At 40.5% G+C, this 16885-nt stretch overlaps 1 protein-coding gene across 4 annotated transcripts in view; it reads right to left on the bottom strand.

The window, feature by feature from the left end:
• IL18R1 (interleukin 18 receptor 1) overlaps positions 1-15503 on the bottom strand; it is a 39163-nt gene extending 23660 nt beyond the window's left edge. Inside the window, exons 1-6 of one of the 4 annotated variants that reach the window (XM_074332463.1) lie at positions 15032-15503; positions 14738-14856; positions 12568-12715; positions 8830-8916; positions 4992-5235; positions 70-235 (exon numbers count right to left, since the gene is read on the bottom strand). In XM_074332463.1, the coding sequence (XP_074188564.1) occupies positions 70-235; positions 4992-5235; positions 8830-8916; positions 12568-12628 (558 nt within the window). In that variant the 5' untranslated portion in view covers positions 12629-12715; positions 14738-14856; positions 15032-15503. Of the gene's footprint in view, positions 1-69; positions 236-4991; positions 5236-8829; positions 8917-12567; positions 12716-14737 lie in introns of all 4 variants that reach the window. The other 3 variants (XM_074332462.1, XM_074332464.1, XM_074332465.1) reach the window with 3 other exon arrangements.
• Between the last annotated feature and the right edge of the window lie 1382 nt (positions 15504-16885).

Below are 16885 nucleotides of genomic sequence, written 5' to 3'. Positions count from 1 at the left end.
CCCTACAGCCACCAGACCCTCATTTTGGGATTCTGTGTTTTCTACTAAGTCTTAAGTTAAAAGCATTACCTTATACAATGTTGTTCTGTTGACCAGTTTTCCAGAGAAACGATTTTCACAGGTTATCTTCAGAGACTCTTTAACATTCACACAAATACTAAATATGTGTTCTTCAGTAAAACAGCTGTGTTTATTTCTTTTGATGACATTTAATTTCCATTCAGAAGTAGTATTTCTATAAAATAAAGGTTTACAGATATTTTATAATTAGTACAGAGACTTTGCAAATACCCTTTCAGTAACCAATCCAACAATTTTCTTTTTCTTCTCTTTGTATAAAGTGACTCATTCATTGATGCTCAAACCCCTTTTTGGTTCAGTGTAGCAAGAAATTTAGCAACTGTCATGGGATGGGGTAGAAGGCAGTGAAAGAGAAAAACCTGTGCAGTCACACACACACACACACACACACACACACACACACACACACACACCCTACTGTAGACTATAAATTATGGATTTCAAGACAGAAATGTTTAAGATGTCAATGATTTTTGGAGATGGACAAATTCAAAGAAGATTCTTAACCCGGGATAGGAGAGTGGCAGTGATTTCAGGAACACACCTCTGAACTTGCTCTCTGGGTGTCTGTATTTCTCAGGGCATTTAATTCCAATTTTCTTCTTACTGTTGCATAAACCAAAGTCTAGGATGGTTGCCCTCAGCCTACCGTATCAGTACTCCAAATGCCTTCCTGAGCAAAAGTTAGTTTGAATAGATAGTATGGTTGTCACTCCTGATGATTAGAAATTAAAAATCAGCAAGACAAATAATGACAAGTGTTGGAGGGGGTGTGGAGAAAAAGGAACCCTCGTACACTGTTGGTGAGAACACAGATTGGTGCATCTGCTATGGGAGGCAGTGTGGAGGTTCCTCAAAAAATTAAGAATAGAATTATCATGTGACCCAGCAATCCTTCTCCTGAGTATCTACCCAAAAATCTGAAAACATTTATCTGTAAAGATATATGTGCTCCTATATTCATTGCAGCTTTATTTACGGTGGCCAAGATATGGAAACAACCAAAGTTTCCTTCGATAGATGATTGGATAAAGAAGATGTGGTACATATACACAATGGAATACTATTCTGCTGATGAAATACTGCCATTTGCAACAACATGGATGAATCTCAAGATTATTATGCTAAGCAAAATAAGTCAGATAGAAAGTCAAGAACCATGTGATTTCACTCATATGTGGTATATAAAACTGAAAGAAACAGAGGAACAAGACAAACAAATGAAGAAACAAAAACTCATAGACACAAACAATAGTTTAGCGGTTACCAGAGGGGAAAGGGGTAGTAGATGAGAGTAAAAGGGACCAAATATATGGTGATGGAAGAACTGACTTTGGGTGGTGAACACACAGTGATATATAGATGATGTATTACAGAATTGTACACCTGAAACCTATGTAATTTTACCAACAATTGTCACCCCAATAAACTAATTAAAAAAAAAGAACTTTGAAATCTAGAAGAGAAAAAACATTTAAGAGTGCTTTTAAAAAGAAACTTTCAAAAGTAAAATGTTGCAACCAGGATGTTGTATTCATATACCAAATACAACCAACATGTGTTGTTAAGTTGTCCTCTGTGCCTGACAAATTTGTACCTACCATTGGCTCTTCTAATTCCCCTTTAAATCTACAATAGGATGGAAGACTAGCATTCACTGAGTTCCAGGTACTGTGTATTGTGTGCAGTGGAGATGACTGTTTTCCTTACGTTAGGTGAAAGCTAAACTTCAGGCTAAGTTAAATAACTTGCCCAAGTCATATACCTGGCAAGTGATGGGACCAGGACGCACACCCACATTTGTTTGACCCTAAAGGCCAGGAGTACTTTGCACAAAACTGTGTTATCTCAATTGATGTGAATCTGTCCCTTCCCCTCAGTCTGAATTTATGCAAGATTGGCCAGAGCAGGTGTTGTCAAAGTACTGGGTCAGTGACTATGAAACGTCATCAAGCTACATGGCCCTTGGAAAGGATTCAGAATCCCATTGGTGGCATCCTCTTCTCCAGCATTTTTGTAATATTTCCCTGACTTCAGCCTCACTGTACTGGACAGAGATATATTTTCCAGTCTCTCTGTCAAATTGTTTACAAGGAATAAGGTGCACGCATAAGTGCACAATTAAGTTCACGAACTTGTTGCAACGCTGTTGCTAACCTTTTTTGATATCACAGGGATTATTTATTATGAATGTGTACCAGCTGGACAAACAGTTAACCAAGTTTACTATTTGGAAGTGCTGAAGAGGCTGCGTGAAAAAGTTAGACGACCTGAACTTTTCACCAACAATTCATGGCTCTTGCATCATGACAATGCACCAGCTCACACAGCACTGTCTGTGAGGGAGTTTTTAGCCAGTAAACAAATAACTGTATTGGAACACCCTTCCTACTCACCTGATCTGCCCCCCAGTGACTTCTTTCTTTACCCGAAAATAAAGGAAACATTGAAAGGAAGACATTTTGATGACATTCAGGACATCAAGTGTAATAGGATGACAGCTCTGATGGCCATTCCAGAAAAGGAGTTTCAAATTGCTTTGAAGGGTGGACTAGGTGCTGGCATCGGTGCATAACGTCCCAAAGGAGTACTTCAAAGGTGACCCTAGTGATATGCAGCAATGAGGTATCTAGCACGTTTCCTAGGATGAGTTTGTGAACTTAATTGTCTGACCTTGTATTCTCATCTTATCAGGCCACATTGTTCTCTATTTCTGCAATCCTCAGTTTGTAACACTGAGCAGATACTGACTGGTGGGATACCTTCACGTCCAAGTCACTGCACCAAAATGCTGAAACAGGTACACACCGTGTGCCACGACGTGCTCAGAGGCTGCTGTGATGCTGAGGCCAACAGGCCCAAAGCTGTGACCATCAACACCCCCTTCAGGGCCAGCCCATCCAGGTTGTAAGACCACTCCTGGCCATACATAGAGGGATGTAAGAAACTCTAGTGCACACCTCTGAGGTCCCTTACTAAGCCAACCTTGCTGCTTGTCAACCTAGAACCTGATTGTAGGATTTCTGCAATGTGCTTTGCTCTCTACCTTCATTTCTTCACCTCTATTATCAAAATCTCTCTCCTGCATCCTCTCCCTTCTTAGGGGACTTCTCAGTTAAAATTTGATCTTACCAAGTGATTTTCACTATAGGATTAAAGTACTAGTCTCCAGAGGCATTTGGTTATTTGCAATAGACTCCTTAAAAATTAAAGGATGTAGTTCTAAGCAGACGAATCCAGAAGGAGGGTCTGGTCACTGACATGCCACATGAAACCACAAAGCCTCACTCACCTGAGGTGGTGCACACACGCACACACATGTACACACACACACACACAGGCCCCCGTGGCAAACACAGGATCCTGTTCACAGGTTGCACTATACTTGAATAAGTCTATATCTTCAAGGCTCCCATGTAGGCTCCCATTTATTTTCAAAACCATTGTCAAGGGTGCACCTCCCACTATCACTTTGGTCTCACGTTATCCATCAACTTCCAACACCCTTCAGAGTTCATGACCACAGCCACTGTGAGCCACCTCATTTTCTGCGATCTCTCCCAACCTCTTTCTACCTTGTCCCTCCATGCCTCTCTGACATCCTACCTCTATCTGATGATCCCACTTTTCCTCCTAACCCAGGCTGTGTCCTCCCCCTTCCATACTGAAGATGGTTAGTGCCCTCTATCCCTATCTGTCTGCAAGTGACTTTGGTAGACGACCGGTTCTTCCCCTCAATCTACTCCTTCAGCCCTGTCCAGAATACTTTGTTCATTTAAAGCATGCCTTTATTCAATCAGGATTAGAGAGATGTTCTTTTTCCTCTACCCCATTTGTGAGTATTCCTTCTGCCTTACTGTGAAAAGACTCAGTGGTGACCCATTTCTGGAATCATCTCTTTTAAGAGGTCACATAAAATTCATCGGTTAAAAAAAAGAGCTCTTGAATTTCTTTCTGACTCCTGGGAGTGCCTATGTATAAAAACAAACCAAAATGATCTAATTTTGTGCAAAACCACGGAAGTGATATTGAGGTTTCACTGTGATATCTCACTCTGCTTTCAACAGCACTGTTGATAATGGTCAGGACACATTCCAGAGGCGTTCATGAAAGAATTCTACTGCATTTGGCACTATTGCCACTCACCTCACCCTGAGCAATTTTCTGCATGTCAGTCTCAAGTCTCTATAAAAATACATGCATGCATACATACATACATACATAAGGACATCACAAATGTACCAGATGTTCTCACCAACAGTTCATCGTATAGATAATTCCTTTTCCACCTCACCAAATAAAGTATAAAGAGAAGTAAGCACTATAATAATTGTTGCTTATTCAGTTGGCTACATTCAGTTGGTTCTCTTTCCTAGAACTTATGATTCTGATTCTGAGCACCCTGGCAGGCTCGGGTTACATCATGAGAAGGCTGTGTCAAGTCCCTTCTGTGCTCCCTTCTCTTACGGTCCCAGGTGATAGGTTTCTGAGTGGTTGCCACACACACAAATCACTCACTGCTACTGCCATCTGCTTCTCAGAAAACCCCTGAAAACTGGACTACACCAGTTCCAAACCTACTCCCCAGCCTGAGGATGCCACCCAGACAACAGGAACTGCCAAATATTAGAATGAATTTTATTCAATCTTTACTTATCTTTAGCAAGAATTCCCTAAAAGGAAATCATATAAGATCATCTTCATTTCATTAAAATCACTAAGAACACAAACACAGGGGCAGTATTTAATTTAATTTTTCAATAGTGAAGTACCTATTTCATGTTGAAGGAAGAGTAAGGGAGAGAAAATGCATGGATTATCTGACCTTTCAGATTACTGTATATTTGATTTGCTAAACAGAGTCCAGGAATGCCATAAAATATACTAACACAAAGAGAAGGTATACTCACCCCATTTGGAAAAAGTAAGATCCACTGTCACCCAACTCAACTGGCCAAAAGTCCAAAACATAATCATGGAAAGTAATTCTGGAAGAACTGCTTGAGCTTAGCTCAACACGTCCTTGTGATCCAGTGTCTCTGAACCATTTTATGGTGGCTGTTTCATTCTTATCCTCAGGTAACAATGAGCAATGTTTCAGATAGAAATGTTCCCCTTCAAGTACAGAGATTGTGTCACGTAGCAAACAGGTTTCTTCAAAAGATAAGCAAAGTAAAAGGAAAAAAATCAAAAACAGAATAGCAAATGTCATTTTCTCACACTAAGGCACTTTCAGAACATAAATGAAGACAACTCTTCTAACAGCCTCTCCCAAGCAGGAGGGTACCAGAACTTAACCTACCATAGCTAGAACAGTTAAAACTAGTGTAACCTTTTAAAAGAAAAGGTTACACATGACAACTTCCTCATAAGGAAAGCTGCGCAAGTCACACTGTTGCCACACCTTCCCATAAACATCCCAGCTGAGGAGGCTCCAAGGAAAAGAAAACAAGAAACCAAGAGAGCTCAGAGATTTCCACTTGCAGCATCACAAGTCTCACCTATTTTGCTCTCAACCAGTCTACTTAGTCGTCCATTCCCCAGGCAGGTGTGTGGATGGTTCAAGGGGCTCTTATGGAGCTCAGAGTGCATGTAAATTCATTACGTCTCTAGTTCAGCACTTGGGTTATCAAGAAGTGATTAATATATCAATTCTAAATCTGGGTGTCCGTCACTTCCCCCTTTGGAGCTAGCAGGAGCCCTCATGCTCTCCCTCCACCCCTCCCTTCTTCCTCCCTCCTTCATGCTTCCTTAACTAACCCAGAGACTCTGGATTTTGAAGTTTATCTGGTCCTTTCAGTTACACAGGGTCGTCATTATCCCTCTTTTGCACTTCTGATAGTTCCAAGTCGGCATAAATGATGGCACCTTTCCCATATCCTGTCTTTGGGTGGCTCCAAGGTCCCCTTTAACCTCATTCTGAGAATGAGAATCCTCCAGTTGGGTAGAGCATTTCTCTGAGGGTGTGGAGAAAATGCCTTTTCTATAGTTAGGGTGTATGTCTCAAAGCAACAGCCTGGTTATAGTTCATTCGTGTGTTTTTTTTAAGGACTTTATTGGGGAACAGTGTGTACTTCCAGGATTTTTTCCAAATCAAGTTGTTGTCCTTTCAATCGTAGTTGTGGAGGGTGCAGTTCAGCTCCAGGTCCAGTTGCCATTGTTAGTGGCAGGGGACACAGTCCACCATCTACGGGAGTCGAACCGGCAACCTTGTGGTTGAGAGGATGCACTCCAACAAATTGAGCCATCCGGGAGCTCAGTGGCAGCTCAGCTCAAGGTGCAATGCTCAATCTTAGTTGCAAGGGGCAGAGCCCACCATCCCTTGTGGGAGTCAAGGAGTCGAAGTGGCAACCTTGTGGTTGAGAGCCCACTGCCCCACGTGGGAATCAAACAGGCTACCTTCGGCGTTAGGCGCACAGAGCTCCAACCGCTTGAGTCACCGGGGCGGCCCTTTTAATTCATTCTTGCTAAACACATTGTAAAGACGAAGTGGCTCAAATGGTGGAAGCATTCTTTGAAAACATGAATGCCAAAGCTACCTCAAAGCACAAGAGTTAATGAAGCAACTTGTGTGTGGTCCTTGTTATAGAATTTCTACTTTACACACTGGTACTTCAGCACAGAAGGTGTGATGCATGTGAAAATGTGGGCGTTAGTTTTGATTGACACCCAAAAGAATAAAAGGCTATTAACAGCTTAATTTAGTTTCCTGTTTTAGAGATATGTATAAAAAAGTGTGCAAGTAATAGGATGTGTGCCCTTTGTGTCTGGATTCTTTGGTATATTATTATGTCTAGAATTGGCATCCACGTAGCATGGACTTGATCTTTTTTTTTTCGTAGTTATGCAGTCTCCAATTGTGTTGGCAGTTGACAATTTATCCCTCCAATTGGTGTTGAACATTTGGGTTATTTCCAGGTTTTGGCCAATCTTTAAAAAACTACTGTAAACACCCAAGCCTGTGTTGTGATATATGCATACATATATATGTATGCATTCCTCTTTGGGCTAGTTACCATTTGGAGAAACCTGGAATACATATTGTCTAGGGATGTATGGTTGTTAGTTGAAAGTTCGCATTCCCCCGGCAGCTAATGGCTTCCTATATAGACCACCATGTTTAACACTACAGCCTTTGTTGATTAAAAATGGTTTTTGATTGGAGAAATGAGTGGAGTTCAAGGCATATGGACCACCCCTACTCCAACCCCTACCCTCCAGAAGAGGCACTTCCATTCTTACAGAAATTGTCTTGAGTTTGGACAATAATGGGATGTCATCATGTAATTTCAACTGAGTTAAATGAATCCTCCATGTAGAATATTGTTACATCTGCCTAGAATGAACCTTTCTGGGAAGGTGCTCTTCAAATACCAAAGGACAGGGAGCTGGGATCTTAGCAACCTAACAGAGCAGACTACTATTACTTGAAAGTATCAATAACTGAACTCCACTACCCCTTCAGCAGCCATTCTCAAAGTAGGGGATATGGGCTCATGTGTTTCCTTCTAGATCACAGATCAAGGCAAATCCATATTTGTGCCCCCACCTTCTCTTCTAAAGCCTAAGGAAAACCTTACTAATCCATCATGGAACTCTTCTCCAAATAATCCTGTTTTGGCCTCAAAATCTTTCCCAATAAAAATCGCCAAGCAGTCACTGTTAGTAAATTAAAATTGGTAATGGACACCTGATATAAAGCCTCTTGTCTTCCCTAGTCTAAGAAGTGTCTTTTATATGTAGTCTCTCTAACTCTAATATTTTCTTTAAGATCTCTAAGGTATTCCCACTCATTTTCTTCATTCTCTACACAATGAGATGGATCTTTGCCTTCATTTTGGGAAGGAGATAACGTGTGTAAAACTCTCTAAAAAATCAATAATAAAGATGGCTGTAACCTACTTGGCCTCAAACAACATGAAACAGATTTTCCTCTCAGACAAATGTAATTTATTTCAGGATACAAGTGTTTACATCCTGGTTTCTCTCCATAAACTCAGAGGCTACATCTTTTCTTTTCAGTAATTCCATGTAATTATTTATTTGTTCCCATTCCTATGAATTTTTGTTCTCAATGCCAGAAACACCAAAGATTCGGCAACTTTCTAAAGTAAAAGTAAAATCACTAATTTTAATAAATTCAGCATCTTCAGTAGCTACCTCCATATAAAAAAGCAAAATCTTGGGCCGGCCCAGTGGCTCAGGAGGTTAGAGCTCCATGCTCCTAACTCTGAATGCTGCCATTTCAATTCTCACATGGGCCAGTGGACTCTCAACCACAAGGTTGCCAGTTCAATTCCTCAAGTCCCGCAAGGGATAGTGGGCAGCGCCCCCTGCAACTAAAATTGGACACGGCACCTTGAGCTGAGCTGCTGCTGAGCTCCCAGATGGCTCAGTTGGTTGGAGCGCACCCTCTCAACCACAAGGTTGCCGGTTCGACTCCCGCAAGGGATGGTGGGCTATGCCCCATGCAACTAGAAACGGGAACTGGACCTGGAGATGAGCTGCACCCTCCACAACTAAGACTGAAAGGACAACTTCAAGCTGAACGGCACCCTCCACAACTAAGATTGAAAGGACAACAACTTGACTTGGAAAAAAGGCCTGGAAGTACACACTGTTCCCCAATAAAGTCCTGTTCCCCTTCCCCAATAAACTATTTAAAAAAAAAAAAAAAAAAAAGCAAAATCTTTATATTCCTTCTATACTCCCAACAATGTATGTTTGTGAGGAACTATTATTACTTACCTGAGGTGCTTACAAATATAAGAAACAAAAATGTCAAGGGTAGTTGTCCGCAATGCATGTTTAGGATTCTGCTTTCAAAAAGCTTTTCTGGAAAACAGAATATGGCAGGTTCAGCTACAACTTTCAAACGAAAGTTTACCTGTCTTATAAAGGAGGTTTTAAAACATCTCTGGCACACAGACTTTTGAAAAATGGGCCCAGGATATTTTCATATCCTTTAATTAGTCACCAGTTCTTCTCAGATCTTTCAGTCACATAAAACAATAAACATTTTCAGGCAATGAATTTTGGAATCCAGAAGAAATGCCTAAAATGCAATTTTCTTTACAAGAGAGCCTTAGGTATTTTAGGCCTGGTCTACTGAATGTTACCTACAAGGTCAAAGTTGAGGACAACATTTCTAGAAAATATACTATTCTATGCATAGACAGTCTGATATACTGAGATATATACGGCAGTTCTGCCCTGTAGGAGTGTGTGTGTGTGTGTGTGTGTGTGTGTGTGTGTGTGTGTTCCAGCTGCTTTGTTCTCTCACCACACCAACATGTTCATCACAATTTGTAATTAGATCTTTATTTTGGGGTTGAATTTTAAAATATTCATCTTCCTCCTTCAGAACCTGTGTTTCATAAGTTAGGAACTAAGTCTTGCCCATCACCGTATCACTGAAGTCCAGCACCACGCTTGGCATATAGTAAGTGCTCGTGAAAACTTGTTAATGAATCATAGGTGCGTGGATGTGTGCGTATGCTTCTGCCCTCACATGTCCACCTGTGTTCTTAGGGAAATGGAGAGACAAAGTGGATCGCATGACTCCAGACAGACTCCTTCTCTATACTAACTTCAATCTTACTCCAACCCAACTTCTGTCCTACTAATTACAAACTTGGGGGTCAGAAAATGGGGCACAGTGTATTGGGGATCATAAACTGAGTCTGAATACTTCGTAAACAATCCCACATTCCTTGTATACCACATACCTAGCTTTACTGGAAGGAGGAAACACATTATTATGGAAAGAGCTTGGCTTCTGGGGCACACACATCTGGGTTGGCATTCCAGCTTAGCCTCGACAAGCTGTGCAACCTTGGGAAATTTACTTAAAAGTCTCAGAGCTTGCTTGCTCTTTACCAAAATGGAGATGGTAAGAAGGCTTCTCTCCCAAATTACGGGATGGTTAAACAAGCTAATATTTATGCAGACTGCCTGGGTGAATGTTTATGCAGACTGCCTAATGTTTATGAAGACTGCCTGGGTAGCCTCTCGGTCTCAAACAATTCTGTCATCAATTACCACTCACCTCCCATACTAACAACAAAAAAAGATTTTGAATGCCCAAATCCTGGACGAAGTTTAATGGCAAAGCTGCCAAACCATTCACATTGATCCTATTAACACCATCACCAAGCATTTGATGTAATTTCCAAGATAATAATCAATAATGTAAAGACAAAAGGGATAAGTATGTATGGAAAGTACCAACTGATATAACCAAATAGAATATTTCTAATGGTTTGAAACCAACCTCCAGTCTGCACGCACACCCACACTTTATTATAACTATCTATTCTCTCATCTGGGGTAGAATGAAAAGTGTTATTTCCTCTGGTTAAGGTTGACACAGCCTTGCAAAGAGCACTGCTGTTTGGGTTTTTTTTGTTTTTTTTTTTTTTCAATTTTCGTGGTCTAGTTAAGAGACGAAGTTATTATGAGATAATGCAGCATTTTGATGAGTCAGCTCTGAGTTTCAATATGAAACATGTTAAGATTCCAGTATACAAATTAGCTGATATTTGCACCACTCTATGTATGTGTATACATAACATATTTAATGTACTTAATGTGAATTTAAAACATTGATATTAAATAATGGAACTCACTTCCAAAAGAAAAGGTATTATGAGAAATGCCGTTGATACCCTAATAATAAAAAAATACATAGGAGGATACAAATATTAAATTTCCTACATGGAGAAATTTGGGGGACTTTTTTCAGTGTTATGTTTGATGTCAATATCATTTTTTTGCCTTGACATAATTTTAAAATTTCTTTCTGCTTCCCTTTCTTTCTTTTATAAAACTTCCCTGATTTCTAAAGTAATCCATACCCATTATAGTACCTTTATAAAATGAAGATTAAAAAGAAGAAAATGAACTCAACATGCATAACACTCTAGCATGTTTTCTGTACTTTTTCTATGCATTTTCAAATAATTATGATGATGTTTAAATGATGTCATATCCTGCATTCTCCACTTAATAAATGAGCTTTTTCTTGTGTCACAAAAATCTATTTGTCAATATCATTTTGATTGCCACAATATTCCTTCATATGCATACATTATAATTTACAAGATGTATTTTATTATAAAATAACCCCATGACTATCTTCTTGTGTAAGGCAGTATGGATCAGTTTTTGGAGCATGGTGTCTGGTGCCAGACTGGCTGGATTGAAATTGTCACTCTCTTCTTTACCAGCTGAGTAATGCTGGGCAAGTCACTTACCCTTTGTGTTCAATTTCTTTTTCTATGAAAGCGAATAACAATACTACCTCCCAGAGCTGGTGTGAAGGTTACAGGAATTACTATTGCAAAGTATCTGGTGAATAATAGATATCACTTAAAGGTTATATGTTATTATTTATCTACATCACTTATTTTCCTGGTGCTGTTACATGGCAGTATAATCTATGACTCAAAGAATACATTTTAAACATGATAAATGCAAACTGCCAAACAGCATTCCAGAAATGTTGTAATAATCATACTCCCTCAACAGTGCAAGATAATATCCACCTATCACACCCACATAAGCACTGAGCAGTCTCATTTTTTAAATCTAATTAGGCATTTAAATTAGTACAATGATGTCTCATGGTTTTTTTAATCTGCATTTCTGTTGGTATAAAGAAGGCAAAGTATTAATCATGTACTTTTTTAGCTATTTTCTTTCCATGTTTATGAACAATTCTTTTATGCCTTTTGCCCAGTTTTTAGATGTTTAGTGTTTTTTCCAACTTATTTAGTTTACCTTTTAATTCCTCTTTTGATGTTTTAACATATGGACAATTTTATATTATTGCACTAAAACCTACCATTGTTTTGCCTTGTGATTTTTCCATTATTTAAACATTTAGAACATTCCTTTGTCTATAGCTTAGTTTTTTATTTTTACATTTAATTTTTCTACGTTTAATTTTTCCCCACTCATTAACGTAACTTTCTTGTTTGATATGAAGATAGGGTCAAACTTATTTTTCCCAAATAACTGCTAATTACTTTTCTATGATTAAATAGTCCTGTCTTTCCTTTACAGTTTGTTGATATCATAATTATAGTTCTTCTCTGAGCACTCTATAAAAAAAAAATCTAACAAAATCTAACACAGCATAAATACTCACCAACATCTGTGCATGCACACACACATACACACACACACACACACTCACTCACTCACTCACACACCTTACTTTACTCTCCCACCTTGCGTGGCTTTCTATTTATAGCACTTATCACTAACTGACACACTGTCATTTTAGCTTTGTTTGCTTGTTTATTTGCTGAATTAATGAATGCATTAATTTCATAAAATATATACACTTGGGAGTCTTATGTGAGCATCCGATCCATTGAATGTATCTGCATAATCTTCTACCTGTGAAATGCTTCTTAAATCATGACATCTTGAAAAGTATGTTTTAACAACTGATGTGAAGTCTAGGGCACGCATTCTCACCTGAGCTGGGGAAAAAATGCGACCTGGATCCACTCAGACATCTGGAGTACAGCCTGGACATCCTGACTTGTAAAAACACTCCAGGTGATTCTATAATAATACACGGTCAAGGCAGGCAGACACTGATACTGAGGACTTACTTGTATTTCTAAAAGTAAATTTAATATACCTTAATATGTATTTAATAATACTTTATATATATATTAAATATGTGCATATGGGTATGTATATATGGGTATGTGTATGCATGTAAGTATATATGTATGTACATACACACATACAAACACACACAAAGAACACTCATAAACTGCCCCCAAATCACCCAATGGCATAAAGTTTTCTCTAAATGCGAAAGGGACTCTTCTAAATAGTGTATGCCCAGGGTGAAGGTCAGCTACAAGCTGACCACACTCTTGTACCCCCAAGGTGGTGCAGTCCAATGCCCCTCCAGTGTCCCAACAGTCATCTCCTGGTTCTTCCCCACTGCCCTCTGCATAAACCCTGATTCTGAGCAACATTACCATTCTCTAGAAAGAATAATGCACAGAAACCCATAGTTGCTAAGCTACTTCGAAGTTCTGTTTGATAGAGCACCTGAGCCCAGACCAGGCAAAATGGTCAAGTCCAGATTGTAGAGAGTTTCAGTGACTCACAAAAATGGATGTAGGTTGCCTCGATGTAAATCATTCTTATGAAGGAAATACAATTGAGCATCTCCTAAGATAAACTGTCTTGATAAAAATCATAACATACATAAGTATTTCACTCAGCCTTTCAGATGTTAAAACAACCAAAGGCAAAGAGGAAAAATGACCTTGGACACACACACATGTGCACATACATACATGTGCATGACACGCATACACTTCCACTCTAAGGAGCAAAGAACTTATGTTGAATTACGTTTCTCATCTGCAAGACCAGGAGAGCCATTTCCATCTCATAGTGCTGGCCACACAACTGTCTGTTGTTATCCGTATGCGTCTCTCCTAGCTGCCGGGTTCCTTGCAGCCCCTGCAGCTTGGCTCAATGGTTGCCATCTCAAAGAAGCTCCCAGCTGCCACTGCTCCCAACAGCCTTTGTCCAAGCCTACACCACGAGCGTTCCCATTACTCCACTCTCTGGTGACTTCCCTGAGGTAGGGACCCTGTCTTTCTACTACGTTCCCAGACCAGCTGTCCAGAGCCTTTGTATGTGGTTTTGTGCTGGGGGAGGGTGTCACACTGTGGCAGAACGTGCACAAACCCAGTTTTCCCAAAAATTTGTACCCTCCCAGTCCATCCAAAGCCCTGGGTTGAGAAGTGTGCTCCAGATTCCAGCACTGCATAGCACCAAATAGGTATTTGCCCAGGTCCCAAGAATGAGCAAGGGAAGAGGGTAAAGTGAACACAATCATCCGGTGTCTATCTGCCTGAGACGGCCCCGTCATGAACTTGTCTCATCACTGCTCTGTACACTGCCAGGGCTCTAATCACTGGAGGCACCATGGATTAAAGATAAAGGTTTTAGAATCGGGAAAATTTAGGTGTGAATCTGGGATCTATGACTTAGTAGCTGGATGCCCTTGGATAAATTACAGAACCTCTCTGCGCCTTGATTCACCTCTTTTTATTCAGCCTGTAGGAAGATCAAATGAAAATAATGCATCCAAATGTTTTGTACACAGTGTTAGACACAAAGTTAGTACTTAATAAATGAAAATTATCACTTATTTTAGCTGTTCCCGCTTTTCCAGAAAAGAAAGGGGGAATGTTTTAACATCTAAAACAATACTATCAGGGGAAGTTGATGATGCTGTCTCACCATTATTCATGGGTGTGTGTATGTCTGTATACACATAAATAAGTGATATTTAAAATTATATATACACGGATATATAAACATATATACACGTATAGATGGATGGATGGATGGATGGGTGGGTGGCTAGGTGGGTGGGTGGGTGGATGGATGGATGGATGGATGGATGGATGGATGGATGGATGGATAGATAGATAGATAGATAGATAGATAGATAGATAGATAGATAGATAGATAGATAGATAGATATAGATATATACATAGAGAGAGTTCCTGCCAGGTAAGTGTGAGCTGCCCCCTGCCCCAGGGCAGATGGCAGAGAGCAGTGGGGAGGGGGGTACAGATGGCAGCACCCCCGCGCTGTCCTTACCTTCAGACTGGTGTCGTGGAGGCTGGGGCGGGGCCGGCTGTCCCTCCTTCACACTGGTGGCGATGGGGGAGACAGTTCAGAAAGCAGGTGGCAAACAGCAACAGGCTGCTTCCCTAGCACTGTGACAAAAAGAAACGAAAGAGAGGAGCGGCAAGTGTGATTAAAGAGATAAGGCAACTAGAGAAGACTGAACAAAGAAAAAGAACAGAAAGTCATAAGAAAGGAAAGGCGTCTGTTAGCAGCAGGCTGGAAGCTCGGCTGGCGAAAGAGCGGGTGGGCAGTTGCGCCGGGTACCGCGTAGCGTCCTCGACATAGGGAGCTCCTGGTCGGGGGACGCTCCGATCCAGAGTGCTCCTCGTCTAGGGTTTGCTCCTGGTCCTGAAGACCCCCCACTGTGAAGGTGCTCCGGGGCGGGGATACCCCGGGGCTGGGGCGCTCCCGGGCTGGAGCTATCGAGTCGGGATAGAGCTGCTCCTCTACCCAGGCGCCGGCCCACGAGTTCGGAGAGCGACTGGATCGCGGTGGCGACGGCGCAGCTGAAAAATCCGACGCTTTGACCTGGCCCCGGGACGCGCCGCGGTTCCCGGGACTTCGGGGCGGTGGGTGGTGGCCTTGTGAGCTGTAGGGCCGGGAGGAGGCGCGCTGGTGCTGCTCGGACGCACCCTTCAGGCCGCCGAGCGCTGTGCACCAGAGTAAGATGAGGAGTCGGTCACCTGCGCGGGGCAGAGCGGCTACATCTGCATTTAAGGGAAGAGGCTGGGGGAGGGGTGGGGACAGGAAAGAAGCTCAGGAAGTGTCCCAGAGACACAGAACCGTCCCTGCGGTGAAGTGAGGTGAGGGGGAGGTCACTGTCAGGAGCACTGAGGTCTCAGGTCTGTCCTGAGGCCTCTGATTAACCTCAGGGATGGGGGTTTCTCCATTGTTGGGGTTTCACCCTTGAGAGGGGCGTCGAGCTGTGGAATGGGGACTTTAAACTGTTTAGAAGAAAGGAGGCCAAAGGAGAACGTGTGTTCCTAAATTTCTACAGTGTGGTAGAACTCAGGATACATTTTTAGACTGGTCTGTAATTGGATCTTTCAAACAAAAATGAAGAATGAAATCGTGGCTGACCAGGAAAGGGGATTTAATGAGACAGTGATTTCCATTCTTTGTATCCAATCAAAATAACTAATCATATGATAAATATAATACATGCAATACTAATATAGTATAATATACAATAACTATAATAATAAAAGAAAAAATCACATAATTATTTCAGTAAATGAAATTTTAAAAGCATCTGACAAAAGTCAACACCCTTTCTTGATTAATAACGCTTGGAAAATTGAGACTACAAAGGAACTTTCTTCATCTGATAGAACATCTATAAGAAACCTACAGGTAACTCCATAATTAATAGTGAAACACTTTGTTGTTTGGGGAACAAGCTGGGGAACGAGATAAGGGTATCAGCTCTCGCCTAGGACAATCATTTTGTATTAAGTAAATAAATAAAAATAGAAGGCATAAAGATTGGAAAAGAAGAAATAAAACTACTGGTTTTGACAGAGGATATAATTTTATGTAGGTCACCTTTTGAAATATATATATATATAAAGTACTGGAAATAAGTGAGTTTAACAAGACCATGGAATACAAGGTCAATAAACAAAACTCAGCTGTAATTCTATACATTCTTAATGGAAATTTTGAAAATGAAATTTGTTAGAAATACCATTTACAATAGCATAAAACAAATACCAAAGTATGAATCCTTTGGAAGATGTATAAGCTATCTACTATGAAATCTACAAAATACTGCTGAGAGAAAGGAAACACCTAAGTAACTGGGAAAATACACCACCTTTAAGGGTTGGAAGACTCACTGTTAAGATATCTAATCTCCACAAACTGTGGAGTTTATATAGAGTCCATACACCTTTAAAAGCTATAGGTTATAGAGTCCAAATATTTCATGCAATCCCAATTTAAATCTGAGGAGGGATTTTCAAAGAAATTAAGAAGCTGTTTCTAAAATTTATGTGAAACTGCAAACAATCTAGACTAGAACAATCTTGAAAAGAAAGTTAGAGGACTTACACTAATTTGAAGTTTTACAGTAAGGCAGTAGTAATCTTCACAGTGTAATATTTGCATGAACATATA

This window comes from Rhinolophus sinicus, linkage group LG05 (assembly GCF_036562045.2).
Source record: "Rhinolophus sinicus isolate RSC01 linkage group LG05, ASM3656204v1, whole genome shotgun sequence".
NCBI lineage: Eukaryota > Metazoa > Chordata > Mammalia > Chiroptera > Rhinolophidae > Rhinolophus > Rhinolophus sinicus.
Note: the sequence above shows the minus strand (reverse complement) of the source record. Positions and strands in the feature narration are given on the sequence as shown.